The 27,846-nt window shown below is 36.3% G+C and overlaps 1 protein-coding gene across 1 annotated transcript; it reads right to left on the reverse strand.

The window, feature by feature from the left end:
- On the reverse strand, positions 1-27,834 carry ITM2B (integral membrane protein 2B). Its single transcript, XM_047861574.1, has 6 exons — positions 27,532-27,834; positions 5,975-6,103; positions 4,252-4,458; positions 2,669-2,779; positions 2,091-2,241; positions 1-745 (listed from the first exon to the last, which is right to left on the reverse strand). Exons 1-6 carry the CDS (start codon positions 27,646-27,648, stop codon positions 660-662), a joined length of 801 nt encoding a protein of 266 aa, XP_047717530.1. The 5' UTR covers positions 27,649-27,834; the 3' UTR covers positions 1-659.
- Between the last annotated feature and the right edge of the window lie 12 nt (positions 27,835-27,846).

Raw genomic sequence — 27,846 nt, forward strand, 5'->3', positions numbered from 1 at the left:
TTTTAGTCAAACAACTTTGTGATATTTATATTCCATTGCACAGATATGGGTTATACAAATTAGTAACACAAGTTATTTCTTAAATTCCAAACATTTTCTAAAATATTATTACAGCAGATGTCTAGGATATTAAAACATCAAGGTGGAAATCATACTCTAAATAGTTAAATATGACACTGAAAATACTGCACATTTTAATTAGAGGAAAATTAAAATGTGTGCTCAAATGCTCTAACAAACTAAGTAGCAGGGCAGCTAACAACTACTAATAAGTCACTGTGGTCCATTCTTACGTATGCATATATATGATTTTTCTTTAGATAACCCCTCCTCTGGAAAATGCATAATTCAAACGTAAAAATCTGGATAAATGATTTAAAGAAATTTAAATTCTTCCTAACACATAAGATCTATGGTGTATTATTATCTATGACTTCATACAACTACTAATTCAAGATAAAAGACAGACACCACACTTGGAAAGAAGAAAAGATTTTTTTAAAGTAATGGTTTTAATTGAATTAATGAGATGAAAAGATAGTGAAGCCCTGTTTGCTACTTACATGAAAGAAGATCTTAAAAAATAATCACTGCACAAAATACAAAGGGTGGGGTTATGATGCAATATTAAATTTTTCTCCCATGTTTTTCTTGACTGTTCAAGGACAAATTACAGTTTCCACAGCAAATTTGTTTTCAAAATGCCGAATTGTAACACAATTGCTGACTTCACGTTTCTGAATACCTGTTTGGAGGGAAAAGTTTTTAAATTTCTGGTTCTTTAGTAATTCATATTAATCTTCATAGTTATTATTTACATATACAGAAATATTATACTCTATATTCCATGAACTTCTATGGTTTGATTTTTTAACACTGGAGAAAATAATCTGCCTCTCTTGTCTGAACTAAGTATCTTCACAGATCTTATTAACAATGATAATGCCGCATATAAATTTATGACTTTGTAGTGGAAATGTTCTATATCTTGACTGTGGTGGTGATTTGTTGAAACTCAGAAGTGCACACTAAAGAGGGTATATTTCATTATATGTGTAAGTCTGGCTTTTTTTTTTTTTTAATTTTTTTTTTTTCAACGTTTATTTATTTTTGGGACAGAGAGAGACAGAGCATGACGGGGGAGGGGCAGAGAGAGAGGGAGACAGAATCGGAAACAGGTTCCAGGCTCTGAGCCATCAGCCCAGAGCCCGACGCGGGGCTCGAACTCAGGGACCGCGAGATCGTGACCTGGCTGAAGTCGGACGCTTAACCGACTGCGTCACCCAGGCGCCCCTAAGTCTGGCTTTTTAAAAAAAATATCAGCTAGAAAGATAATTTTAAAATGTTAAGAAATCAAGCAGGTTTCAGGTGACTCATCATCCAAGGTGAGAGAACATTATTAAGGTGCTAACAAAAAGCCAGGAAAGCACGTTTACTAGGTGCCACAATTCCAAAGAAATCACACCACAGTGATTCAGGTGGCACTTCTTACTTTCTACAGCTTTGTCACATGTACTTTCATTTTATTTTTACAAAGATCTTGAAAGGAAAGGGGGAGATACTGTCACTCTTGTTTTTCAGGTTAAAAAAAAAAAAGGCTAAATGATTTGGCAAAGCCACATTACTTCTGTCAATGCTCTTAATTCTTTAGCCAAATTTCCTTCTAACTAACCTGACTATGGTTATCTTCAACGTGATCCAAAAGGCAAACTCTCTGTTTAGAATCCAGATCCCTGAGCACACACCTAAAGAGTTCCTCTAGAGACCTTCTGGATAAGAACTCTCACAACAATATGACTGAACCAAAGTGGCGGGATGGAAGGCTGGACTGGGTGACTACATGGAACGTGAGCTGACAACATCTCTAGGCACTGACATTTCACATTCACCTATTCTATCTGAGAAGAGTGAATTTAGAATTTAGGTGATTCTCTGGGAATTCAGAAATATTATAGAGTGATACAATATAGTTTTACTTTCTCACTTGTGGAAGCATATGATAACAATATCAGCCTACATCTAAATCTAGGTTCAACACAACGAAGTAAAACAAACTTTGCTGCAAGCACTTTAACAATAAAAAGCATTACCTTTGATGGTTTCTCTGCGTTGCAGTTTGTAAGTTTCCTTGTCATGGCACAGTCGGTAAATAAAGAAACCCAGGTGATCAACGTTTTCAATGCGATCAGTGATAACCATGTGTTCGTGAATCAGATATGACTGAGGCAAATAGGTTCCAGCCTACATTTGGAAAATAAATTCTATGAATACCTCCAAACATACATTGAACAGATGAGGAAATGTGTGCAACAGAGGTTGGCAAACTACTTCCCACCATCTGTTTTTACAAATAAAGTTTTATTGCAGTACAATCATGCCTGTTTGCTTACATATTGTCTATGAGTTGAATAGTTTGCAACACAGATCGTACTTCCTAAAAGTCTATTACTGATTATCTGGCCCATTAGGAAAACAAAGATATAATTTAAGAAATTATATTTTATTTCAAAATATAAAAAGGAAAAAACCCAAAACCACACATCTTAATTCCTCTTTATAAAATTCTTGGCTGTATTTCCAGTAAGATGGGCACTTACAGGGTTAATATCTCAACCATGAATTCTAAGATAACAGCATTATTAATAAGAAATATCTGAACATTTTATACCTTTATATTAATAAGTAACTCCAGTAGGTTTCTGGGTGGCATAACAATGGAAGTATTCAATGGAATCACATAGCACTTATCCAGATTAAGATCTAAATAGGCTGTGAGTTTCTGGAAAGAAAAAGATAAATTTTCATTAGATTAATATTTGTAACATAGCAACTGATTTTTAAGAATAATTTGTACCATTAAAATGAGTTGGCTTTAGAATGTGTAAATCACTTGCATTTCAACAAATGAAGTATTTGGTGGGATAGGAACAGAAGGTAGTATTGAAAGAGGAAAAATTATCACTACTAGTAAACAAAATTCTTATCAGGGGTTTGTTTCTACAAGTGATTAACAAAAAACTATTAAAATTAATAGCCTTATCATCTGATTAAGAGAGATAATCAGTTTCCTCACATGTAGTAAACCCCAATGCCCTCCAAGGTATCCATCCATTACATCTAAGAATTAACTTCTGTCCTATGCATCTAGAATAGTACTAGTTACTACCATCCTTAGAGAAACTGATATAACAGTCAATTAAATGGTTTTCCGTGTTCTTGTGGTTCAGATGAGACTGTGGTTGAGAAGGATTATCTCCTGGGATGGTTTTGAGGATTAACAGGAGTTCAATTAAATCATGTAAACACTTTGATTTCCACGAGCTCAGTGTTAGTTATTATTTACTATTTGCTTTGGATAGGCTTATTACCTTGAAGATATGTAATTTCTCAAACTACTTTATAAACACTTATCAGTTGCATTTATTAGGCATGAAATATTTGCAAAGCTCAATTCAGTGACACTCCTGAATGTTCAAACTGGCAAACTATACAGAGATGCAAAATCCACAGATATTAGGTAAACTTCCAAATTTTTTAAGAAAACAAAAAATTCTTGGGACAAAAATTATTGGGGGAATGTAACTATTAACTAGATATTAAATAATACCATATTATCACGTTCACTTTCTTACAGGTAATAAATGACATGGTTATGTAGACGTTACGTACAAGAGACAAGAGCTCAAGTATCTAGGGGTCAAGTGTCAAATGTGAGAAAAGAAATTAAGAAAATGTGATAAAATTTTGGAAATAGGTGGAGGATCTGGGATAGTCACTGTATTCTCACTTCACCTTTTTTGTATTGCATAACAATATTCAAAACTAGGGGGAAATGTAAAATGAGAACTTCAAAATAGATTAATAAAATGATACAGAACTAAGATTACTAATATTTGAAAATGCTACACAGAAATGGGAGCATGAATCACTTCTTATCTAAGAAAATGAGAGCACGTAAGAAATAGCAATTTACTAGCAAAGGAGAAGCAGCCATAAGGTGGGCTTTAAGGTAAACACAGCCAAGGGAAGAAAAGTTAACATGGAAGAAGGCCAAGTCCATTGAGGGTAGGCTTCAGATAAAGAAATCCATCAAATGTTAGGGCATTTTGTAGGGAAGAAGAAACCCAAGTCCATTTTCTTTTTAAATAAAAAGTAAACTCTAAATAGAATAAATCAGAAAATACTGAAATTAAAACTGCAAAAAACATAAAGAACGTGCATTCTTTTTACAGTTCTAGACACCTGACTCACCTTGTTAAAATCATGAACAATGTTGGCAGGATCACTATCTGCAAATTCTGGGACAGGCACACTGATGAATTCAACCTCATCTTCCTCAAAGATCTTAATGTTTTCCTCAATTGTCTGGTAGCGAGCAGCCGGGGCATCTGCAGAAGGCTCGTTTAAGATGACATCATCTTTGATATACTTTATTCCACAGTAGTACACGTCATCTGGCTATAGAGAGTTTAAACACTATTTCAGCAATTCAGAGGGAGATAGGTTTTTAAATGTAAGCATTACTTAAGCTGCCACCGCTTATCTAAATAGCATTTTGCTTGCAAACTCTTACTTTTAGATGACAAGTCAGACAGTTTAATTACACAGTTAACACATTCTTTAAGACAGGGATTTGAAGTATTGTAAAAAAAAATTGTTTCAGAAGGAGAAAAGCAGCTGATTTTTCCTTTACTTTTTATAGTCGACAAAAATAGAATATAAAAGCAATTATTCATCTGGTGACAATTAAATTTGAAGAAACACATAGGCCTACTTCTACCTGTAGGCATTATTTTTATAAAAGAATATATTCAGAAATGAATGTTTTTTTCTGAAATATACTTTTAAAACTTTTTGATATGATTCACTGACTAAATGATTTTTCTTTTAGCCAAAAGAAGGAGTCATTTTTCTGTAATTTTTACAGGAATACAAGTAGTTGTGATTTTTTCTTAAAATGTATTACAATGAAGTGGAAAATAACAGGCAGCCTAACAGATTACAGAAATCACTATAAAGACTGTTTTTTAAAAAATCTACATAAAGACTAGGTAGGAGCATGTAACAAGCAATACGTTAAGGCAAAAAAATATCTCTGGACAGGTAATTGCAAAATGTTTTTTTTCTACATCAAATACAATTCTTGTAAAAAAAAACAGCATTGAAAAAGATGACTAGTATTTCAATAATGTCTATCAACATGCAATTTTCTTGAAAATTATAGAAAATGAACATGAAATGTATACATACTATGGCAGAATGTTTCATTATTTTAATAAAATCTATCTGCCAACAGTTTCTCCAAATTTTAAAATGTTAGAAAATATAAACCTATGAAATTATTGCCAAGAGAAATAGATCACAAAACACAGATCATAAATCATGAGTGTCATGAGAAGAAAAATCTCATGTCTTAACCCACTAGGATTACTATTAAACACTCTCAAGTTATAAAACAACATTCATCCTAAATTACTTCAACATCACTGCTGAAGTCACGCAATTCTTAAAGAGAAACCAAAAACTGGGAAAGAGTCAGAGAGATATGGTGCCAGTGAATTCAGTGCCCAGGAGCAAAGGCTACTGTAGGGGAGTCCAAACTGAGTATCAAGTTATAGTCTATCAACAAGACAACATGTGATGTTGTCTGATGTATTTACTCAATTGGCAATTAATAATATTATACCTTAGCCACTAATTGTAGTAGGAAAATGAAGGTTAGTCAATTTTGAAAAATCATCCAATAATCTACACTCTTTAGTCAGCAACATTTCAAAACAACACTATTCTGCTTTTAGTGACTTTCCAAAAGGCTCAGCAAACTTACGTTCAGATTTTTACACACAACTCTAAAGTAGGACCACCACTCTGGCTAAAGGCCACAGACAAAAAGTGCAGGCTTAGAACAAATTTGGGCCAATTTTCTAATACATGTGAAGGAAAGGCAAAAAAGTCCTTAGCAATTTCCACTTACTTGAAGTGCAAAATATTTGTACAGGTATGCTCCTCCTAGAATGACACCTGCAAGCATAAATGCTAGTCCAAAGCACATGCACCAACACCAGGCTCTTCTTTGGCCAACTGGTACCACTTCATCTGGGTCCTAAAATATGAAAAAGACCAAAAATGGTCAGTATCATATATCCAGTGAGAATCATAGAAAGGTCAGGATCGAAAGAAGTCTAAAAAGGATTATCATTTTATAAACCAAGATATAAAGACTCAGTTCTCTAGTCAAAATCAACCCAGGAATTATTAGGTTGTGGTGCCAGAAGTCACCACAATGCCACTCAAGCTGAGCCATCAGTCTCTTGGGAGGGTTTTTATTCTAATTCTCAACACCTCTGCTACTTATACCTCTAGAACAATAACATAGTCTATAATTTCTATTGTCTGTGCACAACTTTTGGTGATTAAAATATCTTCTAACATTTAAAAATTCAGGAAAAGCTACAACACAACTTTAAGTATTTGTCATTAAGTATTATGGTGCTGAGCCTTCAGTGTATATTACATTATACTATAAAATTATGTATTAGTCTGCTACAGATGGCTAATAGCTCACACCAGGTATAAAGGCAATCCTAACAATACACAAGAAAAAGTAACAGGAAAATAAGGGACAGAACAAATAATACGAAACAAATTCTTTAAACAACTGGAGTCTTAAAAAGTAAGACAAACTTATCCATAAATAATCCCATAATTCCACTGCCCTACCCTAAAAAACATCCCCGTTTGACAAATGTTTTCATTTTTAAGATAGAAGCAGTAGAAAAATGAGGAAAGATTCAACAGAGAAAACCTTACAAAGGTAAGAGACATACAATTAGTTAGAATTTTTATTTTGATCCACTCAAGGAAATAATTTAGCCTTAGAATGCCATCTGGGGTCACAATATCCAGTCCTTTAAATACTCCCTTTGCCCTTCTAACTCAGTTCCACTACTCTGTCACTACAGATTTACAGCTAATTTCTGATTTGTACCTAGGTTAATGTCAAAAAGGTGACAAACGAGATTAGTTGCTAGTGTTATCTAACTCATGGCTCAAGACACATAGTACAGACAGCAAAAGAAAAGCTCCAATTGACTGGAAACCAACATAATAAAAGATGTTCTAGTTAGTAGTATGTATGTACAGCCACTCAAGTACATGACTCTGATCTTTACTTGGAAAACTGAATATAGGATGGCTTAAGGGAGAAAGTAGACTTGACCTACACCTCTGCAGATAAATACAGGGAATACAAATAAAAAGGAAGAAAAACTGTATGAACAATACTAGATATGGTTGAAGCAAGAATACAACCAAGAAAGAATGAAAGTCAAGGTTATGTTTTCAATGCTAAGATGAGAAATTTCAACATGACACTACTGAGAAAAAGCCCAATCCCAGACGTCCCAGTCAACCAAGAACAATTTAGAGCCAGATAGTGTGTGCCTAGGTTAACTGAGGTTTTAAACAGAATTTAACAATATAGAACAAATGCCTTATAACTTAAAGATTGGATCAAACACTGTGAGAGCGTTACGCTTTGCTGTAGTAGGTGAACTTGTCCAAGTACTGTACAAATACTTAATACAAGTGCACTACAAAATAGTGTGTAAAAAGAATAAGCCTAGAGTAATTTATCAAATCATGGAAGATATTCCATCTGTGAACGGAAAGGTTTAAGAATTCCAGAGTCATAAGGTATTATAAAACGTGAATGATAAAGTCTAGTATTTTGCTTGAGCCCCTGTCTGATATAAATATGTAAGGAGACAATAAACAGTTCCTAGCATAATTAATTTTAGGGTGGAAGCACGGTGGGGGGGATGAAAATGACAGATGGCAACAGTCATTTCCAAACATTTGGTATGAGCTGCTGAGACAGTCAAATGTGCGTACAACATCCACCCTGCTTGGCAGACTCCCTTCTCTAGTAGCACATAAATGAATACCCAAAGAGGATGGGCTGACACTTGTAAAAGAATATGCAGCCCCAAATGTCAAGTTGATCACAAATTTCTAGGCCTTTTGATATATCATTTTTAACTGGTCAGCAAACAATAATTTTAAGAAATTATAAATGTCTACTAGGTGCCAAGAACTGAACTGGGCACTGGTGTAAGTAACCTCTGCCAAGAAAGAGATCATTCAGATCAGCCTGGAAAATAAATATACAAAGAGAACATAAACATGATATGGGTTCTAACAGAAAAATGGAGAACACAGAAAAAGGGATGCTAGTGTTTGGAGTAGAGCTCCCAGAGGAGATAATACTAGAGTGGAATGTTGAAGGACAAATGCTCATTACCCACGTGGAAGACAGAGTTAAAGGGCATTGTATTTAGGGCAAAGAATGAATAAAATCATGGAGCCAGAATGCACAGCATCTCCAAAGACCACATGTGGTATGGCTGAGTGTCCAACATGGTGGGGAAGGTACAAGAACTAAGAATGGAGGACCACCTGGGTGGCTCAGTTGGTTAAACGTCCAACTTTGGCTCTGGTCATAATCTCATCACTCGTGAGTTTGAGCCACATGTTGGACTCTGTGCTGACAGCTTAGCACGGAGCCTGAAGTCTGCTTCAGATTCTATGCCTCCTTCTCTCTCTGCCCCTCCCTCGCTCATGCTCTCTCTCTCTCTCTCTCTCAAAAATAAATAAACATTAAAAAAAATTTTTTTTAATCAGAAACTAAGGGTCTTTGGCCAAATCATAGATCCATGTCCATGCACCACAGTCATGTACTTCCTAGAAGAGTTATCAGATCTTCAAAGTCTATCTAATCTTTTTTTTTCCTTTTATTTCTAGTGATCATTTTCTACCTTGCATTAGAATAATTCATATACAGATCTTCTCTCTCCCTACTAGGCTATAAGGTTCTTGTGAGTATCCATTCATATTCATTTTGCATTACTGGTAGCTCCAAGCCAAGTTTAGTACTTGGTTGGCACTCAACAAATATTTGATGAGTGAATGAAATTTAGATTTGTTTTTAAAGCTTGGTTATTTACTTTTCTAATGACCCATAAGAGTTACATCAGCAGCCAGCATGATAATGAAGGGTGGGGGCAACATAAGAATTCATGACACATAACAGAGTGTGGCTATTTAGCAAAGAAAAGCAGCCCTAAGTACTTAGCCCAGTTCAACATTTATTAGGGACCTGTTATTTGCAATGTACTGTGCTAGATCCTGTGGGAAATTCAAATGTGATTAAGACATGGCTCATACCTTAAGCAATTTACAGTCAAAATTAACATTATTCATGACAGATAAATGACATTCCATATTACAATCTGAATTATGGAGAAAGGATTAAAACATACTGAAGACAGAAAATTTTTTAATCTAAGTGATCATTAAAAGTGCATTTAAATGATTAAATTAACACTGTAAAGAGAAAGCCCAAAGCCACATATATGAAATTTAAGAAAAACCCCATGACCATCTCAAAATATGTCAAAAATGCATTTGACAAACTCCAACTCCTATTCATAATAAAATCTCTTTGCAAACTAGAAAGAGGTAAAACTCCTTTTTTTTTTTTTAATGTTTATTTGAAAGAGAGAGAGCACGCAAGCAAGAAAGGGGGACAGAGAGAGAGATGCAGATCACAAGCAAGGGAGGGGCAGAGAGAGAGAGGGAGACACAGAATCCAAAGCAGGTTCAAGGCTCTGAGCTGTCAGCACAGAGCCAATGCAGGGCTCAAACTCACATGCCATGAGATCATGACCTGAGCCAAAGTCAGACACTTAACCAACTGAGCCACCCAGGTGCACCAAGAGGTAAAACTCTTTAACATAAGTAAGGCTAATGATAAAAAACCCATAGCAAACCTCATATTTAATGGTGAAACTTCAGACTTATACCATAATATTTCAAGTCAGGGAATTATAATGGCTGCTCACTAAAACCAAATGTTTCCATTTAACATTATACTACACATCCTACCTAGTGCACAATGGACAAGCACAAGAACAGATATAAAGATTACAAAAAAAAAAAGCAAAACTATCAGGGCACCCGGATGGCTCAGTCAATTAAGCATCAGACTTCAGCTCAGGTCAGGATCATGCAATTCGTGAGTTCCAGCCCCAAATTGGGCTCCCTGCTGTCAGCGCATAGCCTACTTCAGATACTCTGTCCCTCTCTCTCTGCCCCTCCCCTGCTTGAGGTCTCTCAAAACTAAATAAACATTAAAAAAAAAAAAAGAAAGAAAGAAAGGATCCAAAACTATCATTATGTGTAAATGATATCACTGTCTAGAAAATCTGAGAAAGAGAAATAATTCAAACTAATTAAAGTTCAGCAAAACTGCTGAACATCAGTAATTAAAAATCAACTGAGTCAAAGATTTATATATGTGACTAGTCATACCATCATTATTCATAATAGCTCCAAACTAGAAACAACACAAATATCCACTAAATGAGGAATAAATTGTGGTATGTTTCATATTGAACCTCAAAAATATGCTAAGTGAAACAAATCTAACAGAAAAGATTATTTACTGCATGATTCCATTTTTTATGAAATTCTAAAAAAGGCAAATATAAGTGACAAAAAGTAGCTCAGTGGTTGCCATGGCCAAGGGTTGGTGAAGGGAAATTGAAGGCATATAAGGACATTTTTTAGGGTAACAGATATGTTTCATATCTTGATGGTGGGGGATATACAACTTTATGCAATTACCATAAATTCAATCAAGTTATACACACAGAATGGGCAAATTTTATTGCATGCAAATTATACTTCAATATGGAAAGTGCAGAGAAAAAAAAAAAAAATCAAACAAGTTCTTATAATACCAGGCAATAGAGAAAGCCTAATGCTTTCCAAATGCTAGGAAAAGGGTGGAGTAATGGGAATTGAGAATGTTCATACAGTTGGCAGGTACAACTGCTTGGAGAACAATTTGGCAGAATCTAATAAAATTGAAGATACACACACACACACACACACACACACACACACACCCTCTAACCCAGCAATTCCATTCCTAGGAATATGGCCCTAGATAAAGTTTTATACGTGTACACAAAGGTCTAAAAATGATTACTGCAGAATGGTCAATTAAGAAAAACATTAGAAATAACCTACATGTCCATCAAGTGGAGAATAAAGTATTTAGGGTCACACAATAATAATTAAAATGAAATCAACTAGCATAGTTGATTTTGAGATAAATCTCAGAAACATAATGCCCAATTTTTTAAAAAGGTAAGTTGGATATTACCATTGTATGATATTTAAGACTTAAAAACATATCAAATGTACTACACATTCTCTGATTTTCTATGCTTGGATTATTTCATAATTAAAGGACAGCAACAACAACAAAAAAATCAACAAAAAAAAGGGAAACACCCGTGAACAAGGGCTTCCTTGCCAGGGTATATAAGTTTACCTGGCCTAATTTAAAACAAGTTAGAGACATTTCCTCCCCTTGTACTGCAATAAAACTGGTGCACCTTAAATTATGCTGATGAGGTAAAAGAGCTCCCATAGGTGCTGTACAATTATCATCTCATTAATCTTCCTAAAACCTCAAGTTTTTACCCCAGTTTATAAATGAAGACACTGAAGCACACTCTGGCCTATAATCATCCCTCCACAGCAGTATGGAAAGACAGTTTTTGGAAGCATTCTCGCTCTCTCACTGAACTAATTTCTGGTTCAAATAAATCTTATCATCATATGATGAAGTAAAATTACTTAACAAATTATATTTTATGCAAAATGAAGGGTAAATTCTGTTCTGGTACTTCAATTAGTTAAGAATTAGGTCACCTCAGTCAGTTCCCTAAGAGGCTTCAGTAAATGTGCCTCCATTATCAACTTAACTCAGACAAAACACAAGGGTTTTCATATAATTTTTATACTGTTCCTATACTAACGAATCCCTTCACATCTTCAGGCACTTCCATTTGAGACTTCTTTATAGGATGAATGAAGAGACATTTTTTCCAAAGCTCCCACTTACACTATTATGCAATTTATTATAGCAAATGCAATAACAAAGCTTTAGGAACCAGAATAATAAAGAAGAAAACATCTCCTAGGGTTAAAAATTGTATTACCATAGAAAGCAAAGAAAAGAAAAATGAAAAGGAAAGAAAAAGAAAAAGGAGAAGAAAAAAGGCATAAAAATGCTTTAAGTATAACAACGAGACAAATATGGACAAGAATCAATACAGTTTATTCAACTCAAAGTAGCATGAACTACTGAACCTGCAGAAATAGATCTGGTTACTTAGAAACATGTACATTTTTAAAACACATTTGGTAATATAGATAAATATAGAGTTACACAGGCCAGCTGCCCAGGGATGTGTTTGGCCTATATTCTATTTTCCAAAATACAGAATTAGCTGACAACATTTTTAAAAAGAATCTAATGATTCAAATTTTTACAAATGAGTTTCTCCTCATTGTTCTAGTTTTCTCAACTTTTCATCATTTTTCTCCCCAGTTGAAGGCCAACATACCATATTCTTTTCTACCGTGTTGCTTAGTTTTTAACCTTGATCTTCATTTCCTACTCTGACTAGGTGTGCTTCCTTCTGAGAACCAATTTTTATAAAACAACCAGTCTAAACCATTCCTTATATAAAGGATTTTGACTTCTGAGTTTCAGACTGAATTAGTATGGTGAATAAAGAACCTTAATGCTTGAGGCACGTACGTGGCTCAGTCAATTAAGCTTCCAACTCCCGATTTCAGCTCAGGTCATAATTTCAGGGTCGTGGGATCAAGCCCCAAGTCTGGCTCTCTCTCTCTCTACCCCTTTGCCCCTCTCTCCTGCTCGGTCTCTCTCTAAAACAAAATAAAATTTAAAACAAAACCAAAAAACCCCAATGCTTTAAATGACACAACAGGAATTCTCTTATAAACAATAAATCTGGATATGGATAGTATCAGCAAACCAAAAGTGGTAACAGAGAAGAGCTGGAACTGAACAAGCCTAGATAAAACCATGGACCAAGAACTAAAGGAATGGAAGATCTGTTCTAGACAACACCCAGTTCCCAGAAAATATAAAGACAATGAGAATGATAAAAGGCTACTTACAGGTATAATACCATCTATATTCTGGAAAAAGCAAACTACAGAAAGAGGAAATAGGAATGGAGTGAGAGACAGAATTACGAAGCGGTATGAACATTTTGGGGTAAGGAAACTATTCTGCATCTTGACTGTAATGATTATACAACTACATTTGTCAAAATTAACACAACTGTATACCTAAAAAGGCTGAATTTTCAGTATGCAAATAATACTCCAGTAAACTCAAATTCCTCTCCTTTCCCAACTTGCAAGGAACGGGACAGGGTTTTTTCCTCAGACTCAAGTAAATGATTACTAAAGAAGCTGGAAAAGATATAAACCTGTAAGAGAAGACAAAAATGAAAAGACAGCAGACAAAAATGTCAGAATTTTGGAGAATGGGAAACAGGTGGACAAGTTTAACTTCTCTGAATCAATTATGTCATCATAAACATGGATTAATAATAGCACCTATCTCACAGAGTTGTTGTAGGGATTAAATGAGGAAATATATGTGAAACATTTAGATCACAGCTTGGTATGTAGGAAACAGTAAGTGCTCAACTGATGATAGCTATTATTATCCTGCCACCATCTAATTTAGCTAGGAAAGGTTAAGCTGAAACAAGTATCCACTGGGGTTGAAGCCAATACAAAGCAATCTACAACAGTACTGAAAAGGCCAACTGGAAAAAGACTTTGCAGTACCGGAGGGGAAAATTAAATCGCTTCTTACTCAAGCAAGAATTCTAAAATGACAAACAAAGCATTTTCCAAAAAAAAATGCTTTCCTACCTATATTCTTAGAACCACAAAAGTTATGTAGGTAATTGCTCCAACAGATCACTGCTGTGTAGAATACCAGTGCCACTCATTTACTATTTGTATATGTTCTATTCACCTGACTCCTACATTAGTTTTCTTTCCTGAGTATGAAAGAATCAAAAAGACACAATCCAGGGCACCTGGGTGGCTCAGTTTGTTGAGTGGCCAACTCTTGGCTTTGGCTCAGGTCATGATCTCAGCATGGTCCCTGAGTTCTGAGCTCTGCTTGGGCTTGCCTAGGCTCCATGCTGCCAGTGGGGAGTCTGCTTGGGACTCTCTTTCACTCCCTCTTTCTCTGCCCCTCCCCCACTGGCCCTCTCTCTCCCTCTAAATAAATAAAATAAAACTTAAATTAAAAAAAAAAAAAGACACGATCCAGCAGTCTGGTCATTATTTATAGCACTATTGCCAACTATATATTCTGTTATATGTAGAACACAAAATCTATGGCTAAGAAGCTAAATTCTATAAAAATATCAAAGATTTGTTTGCATTTTGTCTTGTTCATTTAAATTAGTATCTGAATTATGCTTTTCACGTACTTTTCAAGCAAGATTGCTAGAATCTCAACTATGATGATAAAGTCCACATGACAAATGTGTCTGGCACATAAAAAGGAAGAGTTTTCTAAGTGCTTGGCATTAGATGGATAATAAAGTTACTGTATTATTTTGTACTTGAACTAGAGAGAGGTTTAAAAAGTACAAAATTAATAGAAAATTACAATGTCTACAAAACAGATTTTCATTAATGTCTTTTTTGTGAACAAATCCTACAATAATACATGAGCAGCAATACAGAAACAAAAAAAAAATGAAAAATTTAAGCCACTTTATAATAATTTAACTACTGTAAAAAATTATGAAATCTGAACCAGACTACTGGCATTATATAAATTGGTACAGGCCTGGGTTAAAAATATATATATAGGTCAGAACTAAAAAAAAAAATTGGCTATAAAATGCTTTTAGTGCTGTATCACAACTTAATCACTTTATATCATTAAGGACAAGCAGAGTATCTGACACAAAGCAGAATATTAATATAGGCATACCTTAAACATTTTCTATTCTTTTTTTTGTTTTTTTTTACATATTTTAAAGGTACTCATTATTCTTCAGTGTTTATTCAATCTCTACTGAGGAGAATTTTCTATTTTATGAAGTGAGATCAAAAGGTACGGAGTAGTCAAAAGAAAAGCCTACACTAACAGTAACAACCAGACGTTTGTAAACAACAGCATTATCCACAACTGCTATTTACTATTAATCATAGCCTTTCACAGAGACAGATAAAGTGGTCAAGATAGAGTTCTTCTGCCACTGGCTGAATTATGAGTTCATATTGCTCCTAATAAGAATACCAACTGTCTTCTTCAAAGTAAAAGTGTGATAGGAATGCTCTACTTGCTATAACTCATTATAAAATTAAGTGTCAAGATTGGGGGTGGGAGGGAGCAAACTCATTCTGGACTCATTTTTGTAAAAATCTTAGATTTCAAAGTCATTCAACAAGATAATTCATATTCATGTTGAAATATGAGTAATTCCATTTAAAATGCAGAACTCTTGGTAAGAAAATTCCAACTATATTTTTCTAAAAGCATCAAATAATTTAAATGTAGAAAGTTAAATCTTCTGTCCAAGTTTAGAATTTTTAAAGTTAGACAAAATTACTGGAAAAAAATTCCAGTTCTTGAGATGAGAGATACTTGTCTATCACGAACACATAAAAAGTGCTTTGAACCTATGCCTAGCACCAAATACACGCACAATACATCAGTAGTCACTCACATTTGATCTTGCTCCCTTATCCCACCACTCTCCTAGCTCTAGGGTCCAGGGGTGTGTGTTTTTTGCAACATTTAAATAGGTTGTTACTAATTTGGTTTACACAATTGGTTGGTCTCTCTCAGCTGTACTAGGTGCTTTCTTGAAGGCTAGGATGCTTAGTAATTTTTAAATTCCTAATATAGTGTCTGGCCATGAAGTAGATGCTTCTGAAAACGTGATCAGTACAGTTTTCAGAAAGAAAAGATCTACTGGTACCATGAAAGGTTATTTAGTCCGACACATCATTTTACAGATACATATAATGAGGCCCAGAGAAGTTAAGTGAAATTATTTGTGTAGTATCACAGAACTAGTAAGGCCTGAATATCATCTCACTCCATGTACATCTTAGGGAAGGAAAAGCATGGGGCTATTAGGTAAACCACCTGACTAAATAGCTTACACAAATACACTGATAATAAGTGAAGTGACACCAGGTAATAAGTGGATAATCCTCATATCCAATCAGAAATGACTTACCCTGAGTTTCTTCAGAATTCTGCTATCATAATTTTATTTGAACTGAGGCAGACTCATATTAAGCACTATGTGTTAACTATTATAACAGTAGTATTGTATTTATTATGTTGAAAATTAATACGATTTTTCTGTTGCTCATCAAATTACAAAGGACAGTAACAGAAAGTATTAAAATCCTATGCACACAAAGCAAAAACAACAAAGGAAAATAAGTCAGGCTTACCAGCATATAGACATTTCAAAATAAATAGAAAAGGCAAGATATTAATTATAAAAATAAAACCTGAGGCACCTGGGTGGCTCAGCTGGTTAAGCATCTGACTCTTAGTTTTGGCTCAGGTTGTGATCTTATGGTTCATGAGTTTGAGCCCCATATCAGGCTCTGTGCTCACAGTGCAGAGCCTGCTTGGGATTATCTGTCTCCCTCTCTCTCTCTCAAAAATAAATAATTTTTTTTTTTTTTAAATAGAACCTAAGTAGAGTAATAAAGCCACAAAGCAAAACCAGAAAGCCGGTAGGGACTGAGTTGTCTCTAAAATAACTCATGAAGGAGACAGTTTTAGAACTTTATAGAGGGAAACCAGAAGATGCCTCATCTATCTTTCTAGGCCATCCTGTCTGACCTTAAAACTAATGCTAATATGGGGCACCTGGCTGGCTCAGTCGGAAAAGCATGGGACTCTTGACCTGGAGGTCATGAGTTTGAGCTCTATGTTAGGTGTAAAGATTACTTTAAAAAATGGTGCTGATAATAATGCAGACAATAATGGTTTCCATTATTAGCTATTATTACCATAAAATCCATTTTTAATCTTTAAAAAGCTACCAAGACAGCAGAGTTAAAAGTCCTATTATTGATTTCCAGTTAAATAGTCATGTTTACTTCTTCCTGAAAGCTCAACAGAGTAATAATAAAGGGATAAGCAAATTAATAAACTGTGAGCCAGAGAATGGAAATGAATGGCATTAAATAAATTATGTCAATAAAAATTTTGAAAGCCAAAAGCATACAGACAAAAATCCCAAACTTCTAGAGGGGGGAAAAAAATTGGTCATGTATAAGGAACCAGGAATCAGAATGGCATCAGTCCAGAAGTTAAATGAATCAATGCCATCAAAACGGTGAAAGAAAATTGCTAACTTAGATTTTTATACCCAAATAAATTACCAATTGTCAATTAAATGTTAGGATAAAGATTCTCAGACAAGCAAAGTTTTTTTTTAAAAAACTGATTTCAGACACTTTTTCTCAGATTCATACAACTGCAGATCCAACACAGAATAAAGACAAAGGCAATTCAATTCTAAGATAATAATTACTCTTGGACATCTGTATAGCAACATGCTTAGAGTACAACCAGTTGGGATGGCAAAAGTGAAGAATGACAAGTGGAATACCACCAAGAAAAACAGAAAACTCGATGAGTTACCTAGTAAGTCTGTAAATACAGACAGGCAGGACCTGCTGTCAGAGTCTGAAGATGAATTAACAATAAATACATAGAAAATTAAGCAACTCTCCTTGGCCCAAGAAACAATGATTAAATCTAAGAAAAATGGGGTGCTTGGGTGGCTCAGTTGGTTAAGTGCCTGACTTCAGCTTAGGTCACAATCCTGCAGTTCATGAGTTCTAGCCCCGCACTGGGCTCTGTGTTAACAGCTCAGAGTCTGGAGCCTCCTTCAGATTCTGTGTCTCCCTCTCTCTCTGCCCCTTCCCCACTCATGCTCTGTCTTTCTCGCTGTCTCTCTCTCAAAAATAAACATTTTTTTAAACTCTAGGGATAATAAAAAGGTTTTGTATGAGAAAAGAAATAGAATAACTTAAGAATAGACTATGTTTGTAATATGTTAATATATAGAAAAGGCTAAATATTCACTTTCCATATAAGGAAGCCAGTAGGTGATAAGCTAAAACTGCAAAAAATACAAACAAAACAAAAACTATGAACAGCAGCATAAGCAAATATGGAGAGTAGTTTTCCAAATGTGGTCCAGGGACACTTTTAGGGGTTCCATAAGGTCAAAACTATTCTCATAAAAAAACTAAGACACTGTTTTTTTTTTTTTTCATTCTCACTGACTAGTGTATAGTCAACTTTTCCAGAAGCTGAATGTGTGATAGCACAATAAGCTGACCACAAAAGCTGATGTGAGAATCAGCTATTATTAATAGTCTTCTACTAAGTTATTCAGTAGAGTATTGAAAAAATGTAAAAGTGTTACCCTTCTTAAAAATTTCTGGTTATTTTACACTATAACCAGTTTACACTGTAACCAGCTAACTGACTTGAATATAAATTTAAAAAGTTTTTCTGGTTACTTGGAAAAGTTCAGTATTCATAAAATTGTCATTTATGATGTTTTATAGGTTTATTATTGTTATTTTAAGTTAATAATATTGTCTTAATTTCTAATATAGTAAATATCAATAGATATAAACTGCATTAATCAAAAACTCTTTGGGATCCTCAACAATTTTTAAGAGTACAAAAGGGTCCTGAGACCAGAAAGTTTGAGAACCACTAATTTATAGAAACACGGAGCTAGGATCATCGTATATGGCTGGGCAGATTGTTCTGAGTACAAGGATACAGGGCCAAGGAGATCAGTGAAGCCAGAATCCAGTCTGTGCTCTGCTCACCAAAACCGCAGAGGGCAGCCTTTTCTAATTTTCAGAAGGGCAGAGTGTAGCCTAGTGGCCACTCTGATAACAAAAGACCGTAAGAAGCCAGAGTGAACCCAATTGCCTCAAATTAATCTTCAAAGATAGAAATTAGAATAGTGGTTGCCTCTAAGGGGAGAGGAGGAGACTCTACAAGGACATGGGAACTTTGTGAGTTGACAGCAACATTCTATCTTGATTGGGTTGTTATTCAGGTGCGTATGTTTAAACTTACGTAACTGTACACTCAAAATTTGCATTGTAATGAATATAATTATAGTGTGATTTTTAAAAAGTGGGTTCCTCTGTGATAGGGCAGGATTATTTGCATTTTAAAATAAAGTATTACTTGGTAAAACCCAAAATTAAATTTATAAAACTCTATTAACATCCTTTATGTGATGGAAAATACCCACTTTCGCAGGAAAACGAATACAACTACTGAAGGCTAAGGGTTTTATGTTATAGAAAGGAATCCTCATCAGAATCCTTGGAGAGCGTGATTTAATAACAATATTGTTATGTAACTGACATGTGACATAGAGATAAACAATAACAGTAAACACAAGAATATTCCAGAACAAGAATGATGAGGAAGAAAAGTGGGTCTTTATTTTAATAGATAGGGATGAAGGAAATGCCTTAACATTTAAGTTTCTATGTAGCAGGTATTGTTAATTTCATCCCAACAACTCTCTAGAAGGCCAGTGTCACCACACTATCCTACTAACGAGGGAACTGAGTCTTGGGGAGGTTTCCTGACTTGTGCAAGTTACCAGATCCAGATTACAACATTAACATTTGCCAGTAGGATCTCACCCTATCTGAAAATGGCTTTAGGTGTGGGGCACTGGTCTATAAAAAAAACAAAACAAAACTGAAATTAGTAACTGCCCTGCTTCGTTAACTTTACTTCTATCTTTAAATCTTCTACTTCTAGAAATCTTTAAGGTAAGTTTCCTTAAAACAAGTGACATGTGCAAAGTGGAATCAAAGCAAACAGGAAAACTAGACAGATGCTACATCTGGTCTCACATCACATAGCTATTTAATAATCTAAGGAATGCCAAACCCTGTGACAGCTGTAGTTATAAGTGACAGTAATGGTAGTAGTAATAACAGCAGCTAATGTCTATGGAGTCTTACTCTCACTCTATTCCAGGCACAGTGATAAACTTTTTACAGATTATCATACTCGCCATTTTGCAGAAGAAGAAAATGAGACATAGAGAGCTGAGTATCACAGTAAGGGCTCGTAGAGATAGGACTTAAATCCTAAAGTAGAACTGCCTAGTCTGATTTCTCAGTTACTATACTCAACGGCTTCCTGATCTGTACCCCTTTACTGAGTGAGGATACTGGGGCAAAAGGGAGAAACTGGTTGATTTTCCCCTCAACCATTTAAAAATGTGAAAGTAATTCCTAGCTCATGGGCCATATGAAAACAGGCAGCAGGCCACATTTGAACACATGGGCCATAATTTGCCAGCCCTGCTCTCTACTATAAAGGAGACTAAAACAGTGGCCCATGTCAAGCTGTCAATTCTTGCCTGAAATTCCTGTATTAATTAGTTGTTAATATTTAAAACTCAGGTTTCAAATAAAAACCCTGATTCTACCTTGCCTTTAAAAACTGGAGAATCAAACAACACTGGATCCTTTTTTTTTTTTTTAATGAAAATGAAGAATATTCTAACTTGTTTAATAGGTAAAAAGCTCAGCTTCACTAATTTATCTGCTTGGGCCCAGGAGGCGTTGAGTTTGTGATCTCTGCTTAAAGAGTCTATCATTGCCCCGGCTAATTCTGATGTCTCACTTGGGAAATGTTCTTGGCACTAAGATGAAAGCAAGGAAAAAATAAATTGAAGACAAAAGCTACAAAATAAAAGATAAAAACTGATAGAAGAGTGTATATAGCAGAACAGAAATACTTAAAAGGTTGGCTGAGAAAATGAATTTTAAGAAATGCAGACGCAGACAGACGGACTCTGGAAATCATTTTTCCCAACACAAAGCTGGGTCTTCTTTTGGACACTACAGTGATCCAACTAATTTATTTAACAACGCAACTCACCTTCTGGGGCTTTGTATTAAATAATTTTAAACATAATAATCATATTTAAAGCAGAGTAAACAATTCAAGATTTAGGCTTTAATCTTAATACGTTCTGCAAAACAGACAAATTTTTTTAAGATGTTTATTTTTGAGAGAGAGAGACAGACAGCAGGGAAGGGGCAGAGACAGGGCGACAGAGAATCTGAAGCAAGCTCCACACTCACAGCAGAGAGCCCCATAAGGGCTTGAACCCTGGAACTGTGAGATCATGACCTGAGCCAAAGTCGGACACTTAACTGACTAAGCCACTGAGGTGTTTTGGGAAACAGACAAACTTTTAAAAATAATTTTGGCCGGGGGTTGTCTGGATGGCTCAGTTGGTTAAAGTCTGACTCTTTGATTTCACCTCCAGTCATGATCTCAGTATTCCTGAGACAGAGCCCCAATCGGGCTGACAGCTCGGAGCCTGTTTGAGATTCTATCTCACACTCTCTCTTTCTGCCCTGCCCCTCTCCCACTTGAACCCACATGCACATACACCCATGAGAGCTCTCAAATAGAAAATAATAATAATAATGTTGGCATTAAAAAAAACTTTCAAATATACAAAAACCCATCAAGACTTCATTTCCTAAAGTATGAAATTCAACTATGCCAAAAAGGTTTACGCAAATATTTTTATATCTCCAATATCTAACACCATAATTAGTGTCAATTTTCAAATAAAGTTCCTAGATATTTAACTTGAAAATGTTCAGGCATTTACACAAATTTTATTTCAACATTAATTTCTCTTCTGATACATACATACTCACACACACACACTAGATCTAAGTCCTATAATTACTGTGGGAACCTTATCAACATTAAAAGATAATACATTAAGTGAAAAATCAGCATATCCTTCTTATCATATAAAAAAGAATACTTTTTTCATTTCTATAACTCAAGATTAAAATTCTTCTGCATAAGAATAAAGCCTATGTTCATTCTTTCCTGATTTTTCCCCAAGTGACAGAATTATAGAAATACTTCATAAAATTGTTTTTCCCCTCAAATCAATTAAAGAGCTTAAAAAAAAAAATCTTCAACTGTTTAAAATAATTTTCTTCATTCACTTGCTGGTAACACATAAAAGAGGATTATATTGTAGATATCTTTAAAGCTATTAAGAATATGTATCATAAATACTAATTAAAGGGGATAATCACAACTAAATGATTTTTTAATGATGTTCTTTGGGTCATATCTGTACTAAAATTTCTAAACTTTTAGCCATCTACCCTGTAAAAGACACTCATTGTTAAGTGTTGTGCAAAGAAAATAAGAGAGCCAAGAAATAACTCTGCACATAAGCTTCTTGAAAACCTAGTTCCAGTGTGACTGTTTTCTATATCATTTGGACAAAAACCACCTGAGAAACTCAGAACTGTCAAATCCTGTATTAAAACAGGCAGGAGTTATGACCTGAAAAAGCCTTTTGATGGCAAATTCCTTAACTCCTCAGTCTAAGCTCTAATAAGAATTGCCAAGTTTACCTAAAAGGTACCTACAGTTTACCTAAAAGGTTTAAGAGGATGAATTCACCGATTCTGTATTTGAAAAGACATAAATATTTTCTGGATCTTCCTCTATTGACACTATGATATACAAAGCAGTCAAGTAGCTTTAGTTATAATATGAATTCAGAAAGTATTTCCTTTTGGAAAAAGAAAATGCCTTTAAATAGGCACTCTAGATATTAAGTTAAGATATGATAGAAAAGGAGAAATAAAATGTCCCAGAATTACTACTTACTACATTTTTCAATGAACATTTAGTTTAAAGCACATCAAGCTTTAGTAATATATAATGAAAACTTTAGAAGTTAAATTCTAAATCAACTATAACTTAAGCCTGTGCCATGAGTTCTAAAAGATATTTCTGGTTAAAAAAAAACGCTTATATTCACTTATATGGCAGAGCTGAATTCTACAACATCTGATGCACTTATTTTGCTAAGGACGATACACTTGCTTCTGTTTAGTACAGACAAAATATGTTTAAGGTGACACTGTGAAGACCCCAGGCAGGTAATTTGTCCTCCAAATGCACAATATGCAACCTTGTCCACCCTCTGCAGTAGCAGCAGCAACCCCAGAGGCATGTGGAAGGAGGGGTCAGGTCCTGCCAAGTCAAGTGGTATGCACAGGGGACACTTAATTTATCTCCCAATATTAAACCCTCACACTTCAACTATCGATAAATACCCTCTTGGAGAACCAAAATGTTAAGGACTATAAATTTTTTACTGGCCACTGTTTACAAGCACTAAATTACACAACTAGGTAATGATATGTAGATTCTTTAAAAACAACCAAGCTCCCAATCTCTTCTTTAAAGGTCAACACATTTCAGTAAATGTCATATATTTTATGTTCCTCCTTCCCCTTCATCCGCACCAAAAAAACAAAAACCAACCACTACCACCACCACCACCACAAAGCTAAATTACTGAACCCATTAGTCCTATTTATGCAAACAGGAAACACCAGAAAGTGTAAAGAACTAAGTCCAAATAGCCATTCTGTAATGAGTAACTCAGAACTTAACTGGGGTAGTGGTCCTGTACTTTTTCTCCCACTTCCATCCTGCCCCATCTTCTCTCCCACACAAGCAGTTTCCTTTTCTCTCCCTTTTGCGTCTACAACCACAATGCAGGGCAGAAGAGAGGCAATGCTATTTTTCAGCAGTACAGCGGCAGGAATACCTATGAAGCAAATTTAACCTTTCTGAGTTTTGATATTGGGAAAGGTGTTTCATAATTAGGCATTACCAAAAAAGCTGTTACCAACTACTGCTCTAAAATGAGGGAACCCAAAGTGCGCCTGGGTGGCTCAGTTGGTTGAGTGTCTGACTCTTGATTTCTGCTCAGGTCATGATCACAGCGTCCTAGGATTGAGCCCAGCATCCGGCTCTAAGCTGAGAGTGGAGCCTGCTTAAGATTCTCCCTTGCACTTGCTCTCTCTCTCTCTCCCTCCCTCTGCCCCCTCCCTTGCTCATGTGGGTGCACTCTCTTGGTGAGGTAACCCAAAATAAAAAATTGGTTTATTACATAAAACCTTGGTCCATTTCTTTTCTCTTTGACCCACTGCTACTTAATACGAAGAAGGAATGTAACATGCTAAACATGGGGAAGAAGAAAGGGCACGGTCTGGTTAGGGTGAGGAGGTAGTTGTTATTTTTCACAATTAAAACAATTTAATTCCTGCCAAATATAATTATGTAATCCTAACATCTTCATCAAATTGTAAAACTGGAAGAGTCCTTATAGACCATGTGGCTGTACCCGCTCATCAAACAGATAAAGAAAATGAAAAACTTAAGCCCAAGCTCAGTTATGTAAAGACAAAACTGGGACTTCTGACTCAGTACATTAAGTATTTTCTTTCATATCTGCAAATATATAACAGTTTTCCAAGGCTCAAAGTTATAGACACAAATGTAAGTGAATGAATTGCTGCACCTAACATAAAACATGCATGGGATTTCAAATTCACCTGTTACACAGAACAGAGGTCATACTCTGCTATTTCTGTATCTTTATCTCTGAGCTTTGTGACAGTTGGGACAGGCAGAGGAAGGTGAAAAATTAAAGGGAAAATGTAGTGAAAGAATAGTAAATAGGGGCGCCTGGGTGGCTCAGTTGGCTGAGCATCTGACTTCAGTTCAGGTCATGATCTCGTGGCCCGTGGGTTCGAGCCCCGCGTTGGGCTCTGTGCTGACAGCTGAGAGCCTGGAGCCTGCTTTGGATTGTGTCTCCCTCTCTCTCTGCCCCTCCCCCACTCATGCTCTGTCTCTCTCTCTCTCTCTCTCTCTCTCTCTCTCTCTCTGTCAAATATAAATAAACATTAAGAATAGTAAATAGCGAGCTCGTTGAGATAATCAATAGACATGGCTGTCGGGAGTTGACAGCTACTGCAAAGACAAGACTGAAAAATGGGGCAATGGAACCTGCAATAAGAGCTAAAGAAACAGCAAAAGACAGAAGCAACATTAAAGTACTGGAATGTGTGTTACATAAGACAGATGACTGGAGTGATCAGAATTCTTGGTGGTAGAGATCAGAATTCTTTGGTAGATTCTAACCAATAGAATCTGCATTTTTTAACCAGAATCCAAAATGACATCAGGGCAGGTGACCCTTAACTGTACATTTTGAGAAACAAATGTCTTTTGGACATTGAGGTCCAGGAGGGTTTAAAGGTATTAAAAATGTCTTGTTCAGGAGTTCTGGTCCATAATTAGCTTTACTTGATTCTCTCAACCAACCAGGCAGGCAAGGAAATGCCCCAGGGGGAAAAAAGGAAGGCTGATTCGGTGCAGAATCTGGGCAGTCAAACCAGTGGTTACTGGTAAAGTCACCCCAAGGAGCTAGAGCACATTATGTAATCACAGCCCAAGCTAAGATGCAGATCAGAAGTTCTTTCACAACGTCTATTACTAAGCAAAGTCTTCATTTACCGTTAAGCGACTGATTATACGGGTTCTACTTTTAATGTAGAGCAATATTTTGTCACTCACTGAAGAAAAGAAGTCTTTGAGCTTATTGCTAGAAAAAGAATTAGTCATTTTTTTATCTGCCTATTCATCCATGACTGCTGTGTGGTTACAAAGGAATACTCTGGCCCTCACAGCTTAGTTCAAGTATTTCTATTTAGATATAGGATCTAAGAAAATAGAAAGCAAATAGAAAAAGAAAATAGAAAACAAAGCACAGAGCTACCAATGGCTACTTTTTCACAACTGCTGGGAAAGCAAAATTAGCGTATGGTGAAACTGCGAGAAATTCTGAAAATCTGAAAACAAAGTTAACACTTCAGAAATGACAGAAAATGTTAAAAGTCAGATTTAAAGCTGCCTAGCAAATTAATTCTGTCGTTCATCCAGAGTTTCAAATCTCCTTCAGTACAGAGAAACAGAAAAGCTCTCTGAAGTGACATCATCTGATGCTTTCTCCCTCCCTTTTTTTAAACAGGAGGAATTATATTTATTTATAGGATTTTTTAAAAGATACATAATACGATTAAAATCTCTATATGTATCTGAGACTGTGACTGTTATGACAGGGCACTTGACAATCTATTTTAGGTGCAATGAATGTTAAATAAACACAGAGCTAGGATAATAATTTGCTACTGGAATTATCCTCTGTGCATTCCAAACATTTTCTTTTAAGACCAAGACTGTTTGCAATGGATTCAGGAAAACAATACCAATACCAAACTCTTAATCCTTTTAGGGAATCAGTTCACTGTTCCTATTTCAAGGCAAGGCAGTCATTTAAAAATCAACCCCTGATGTTTTTGTTTTTAACTAGAACATTCCCAAAAAATAAGTACAGGCACATCCAGCTTCACATAATCTCAAATTTTTTATAGTATGTCAGTGCCATATTTTTCAATAGTAACTTTCACTAAACCATATAAAAAAATAACTTATTACTCACACCTGCACACAATTATTGTTTTTTAAGTAAAAACTAAGTATGCCCTACTGATAACACGTCGTGAAAAATGCTAAGGAAAAAGTAAGTTGTGCAGCATATATAACTTCTACAGCTAATTTCTACCTAGAGGACTGAATTTTTGCAGCCCAAAGATCCCGTAGAAAATAGGCAAGGAGTCTTTCCTTTTTAACTTGAGACAATTACAATCATATTCTAAATGAATTATTATTGTAAGCCGCTAAAAGCTACCACAATTATGGTCCCACTCCTGATTTTTAATTAGGACTAAAAGGGGGAGTTTGCGAAAAAAAGGAGAATTTTATAAGGGACTTGGGGACAAGTTTCTCCCGTTTAGTTTCACTTAGCGTAAGGGGTCCTCATAAAGACGCTTATATAATTGAAAAACCAGTTGTCGGTTTGACACTAACATGTACACAGTAATTACGGATCTTTACCGGGAATATTTGTTTTAACTATAAAATTAGTAGCCAAAGGCTACTCTGAAAAGATCGTCATTTCGCTTCCTTCCGTCACCCGTTCCTCAGCCCCCCCTCTCCAGACCCCAAAGTGAAGTTCACCTGCCAATACCGAAGGGCCGTGGAAAAAGGAGGTAAAGAAAATGCTTTTAAAATTAAGAGACTTACAGCAGCTGGACTTAGTCCAAGTGCTGTTCAGCCTGGAAACGAAAGTAGGAAGCAACAGAGGTTTAGGCTTGTAATGATGTCAGCCATTTTAGGCACATTATTTACACTGGGAGGAAGTGCCAAACTCTGTGGTTGTTTTCGTTGTTTTGCATGTCGCCGCCGGCCTCCAGGTGGAACGAACCCAGTCACGACCCAACGCACCTTCCCCCGACTGCACAACGACCGTGAACTCGGCACAATTCTTCGATCCCTCTCTCCAGGCCTCGCAAGCCCCCGATCCCGTGTTAAGCACCGATTCCTGCACACGCACTTTCTTACAAAGGAGAAGCTGCGGCCGGACACGCAAGGGGGAGCAGCCTCAGAAGAAGGAGAGCCCGGAGACCCTCCCGGGGACCCTCGCCCGCACCCCCGCGCCACCGCGAAGCGCAGAGCCTCCCCGGGCCCCGCGTAGCCCTGCGGGCCGGGCCGAGCTCCCAGTCCCTCGACCTCCCCGGCCCTCGGACCTTGCAGTCCACCGCGACGGCGTCGGGGGGGATGATGAGTGCCTCCTCGCCGCACTTGGGATCGTCCTTCTTGGCCTCCTTCTGGGCCAGAGCCGAGTTGAACGTCACCTTCACCATGGCGCGGCCTGGGGCGCCCTCAGAGGGCGGCGGCGAGCTCGACGCGAGGGCTGAAGGCTCCTGGCTTCGGCTGCAGCCTCCTCGGCCGGGAGCGGCTCAGCGACGACGGAGGTGAAGCGAGCGGCTCCGCGGCTGCTGAGGCGGCTACTGCTGCAGCGCTCCCGCAGCCTCACAGCTCCCGGGCGAGGGCGGAGACGG

The sequence above is a fragment of the Prionailurus viverrinus genome, chromosome A1 (genome assembly GCF_022837055.1).
Source record: "Prionailurus viverrinus isolate Anna chromosome A1, UM_Priviv_1.0, whole genome shotgun sequence".
Taxonomy (NCBI): domain Eukaryota; kingdom Metazoa; phylum Chordata; class Mammalia; order Carnivora; family Felidae; genus Prionailurus; species Prionailurus viverrinus.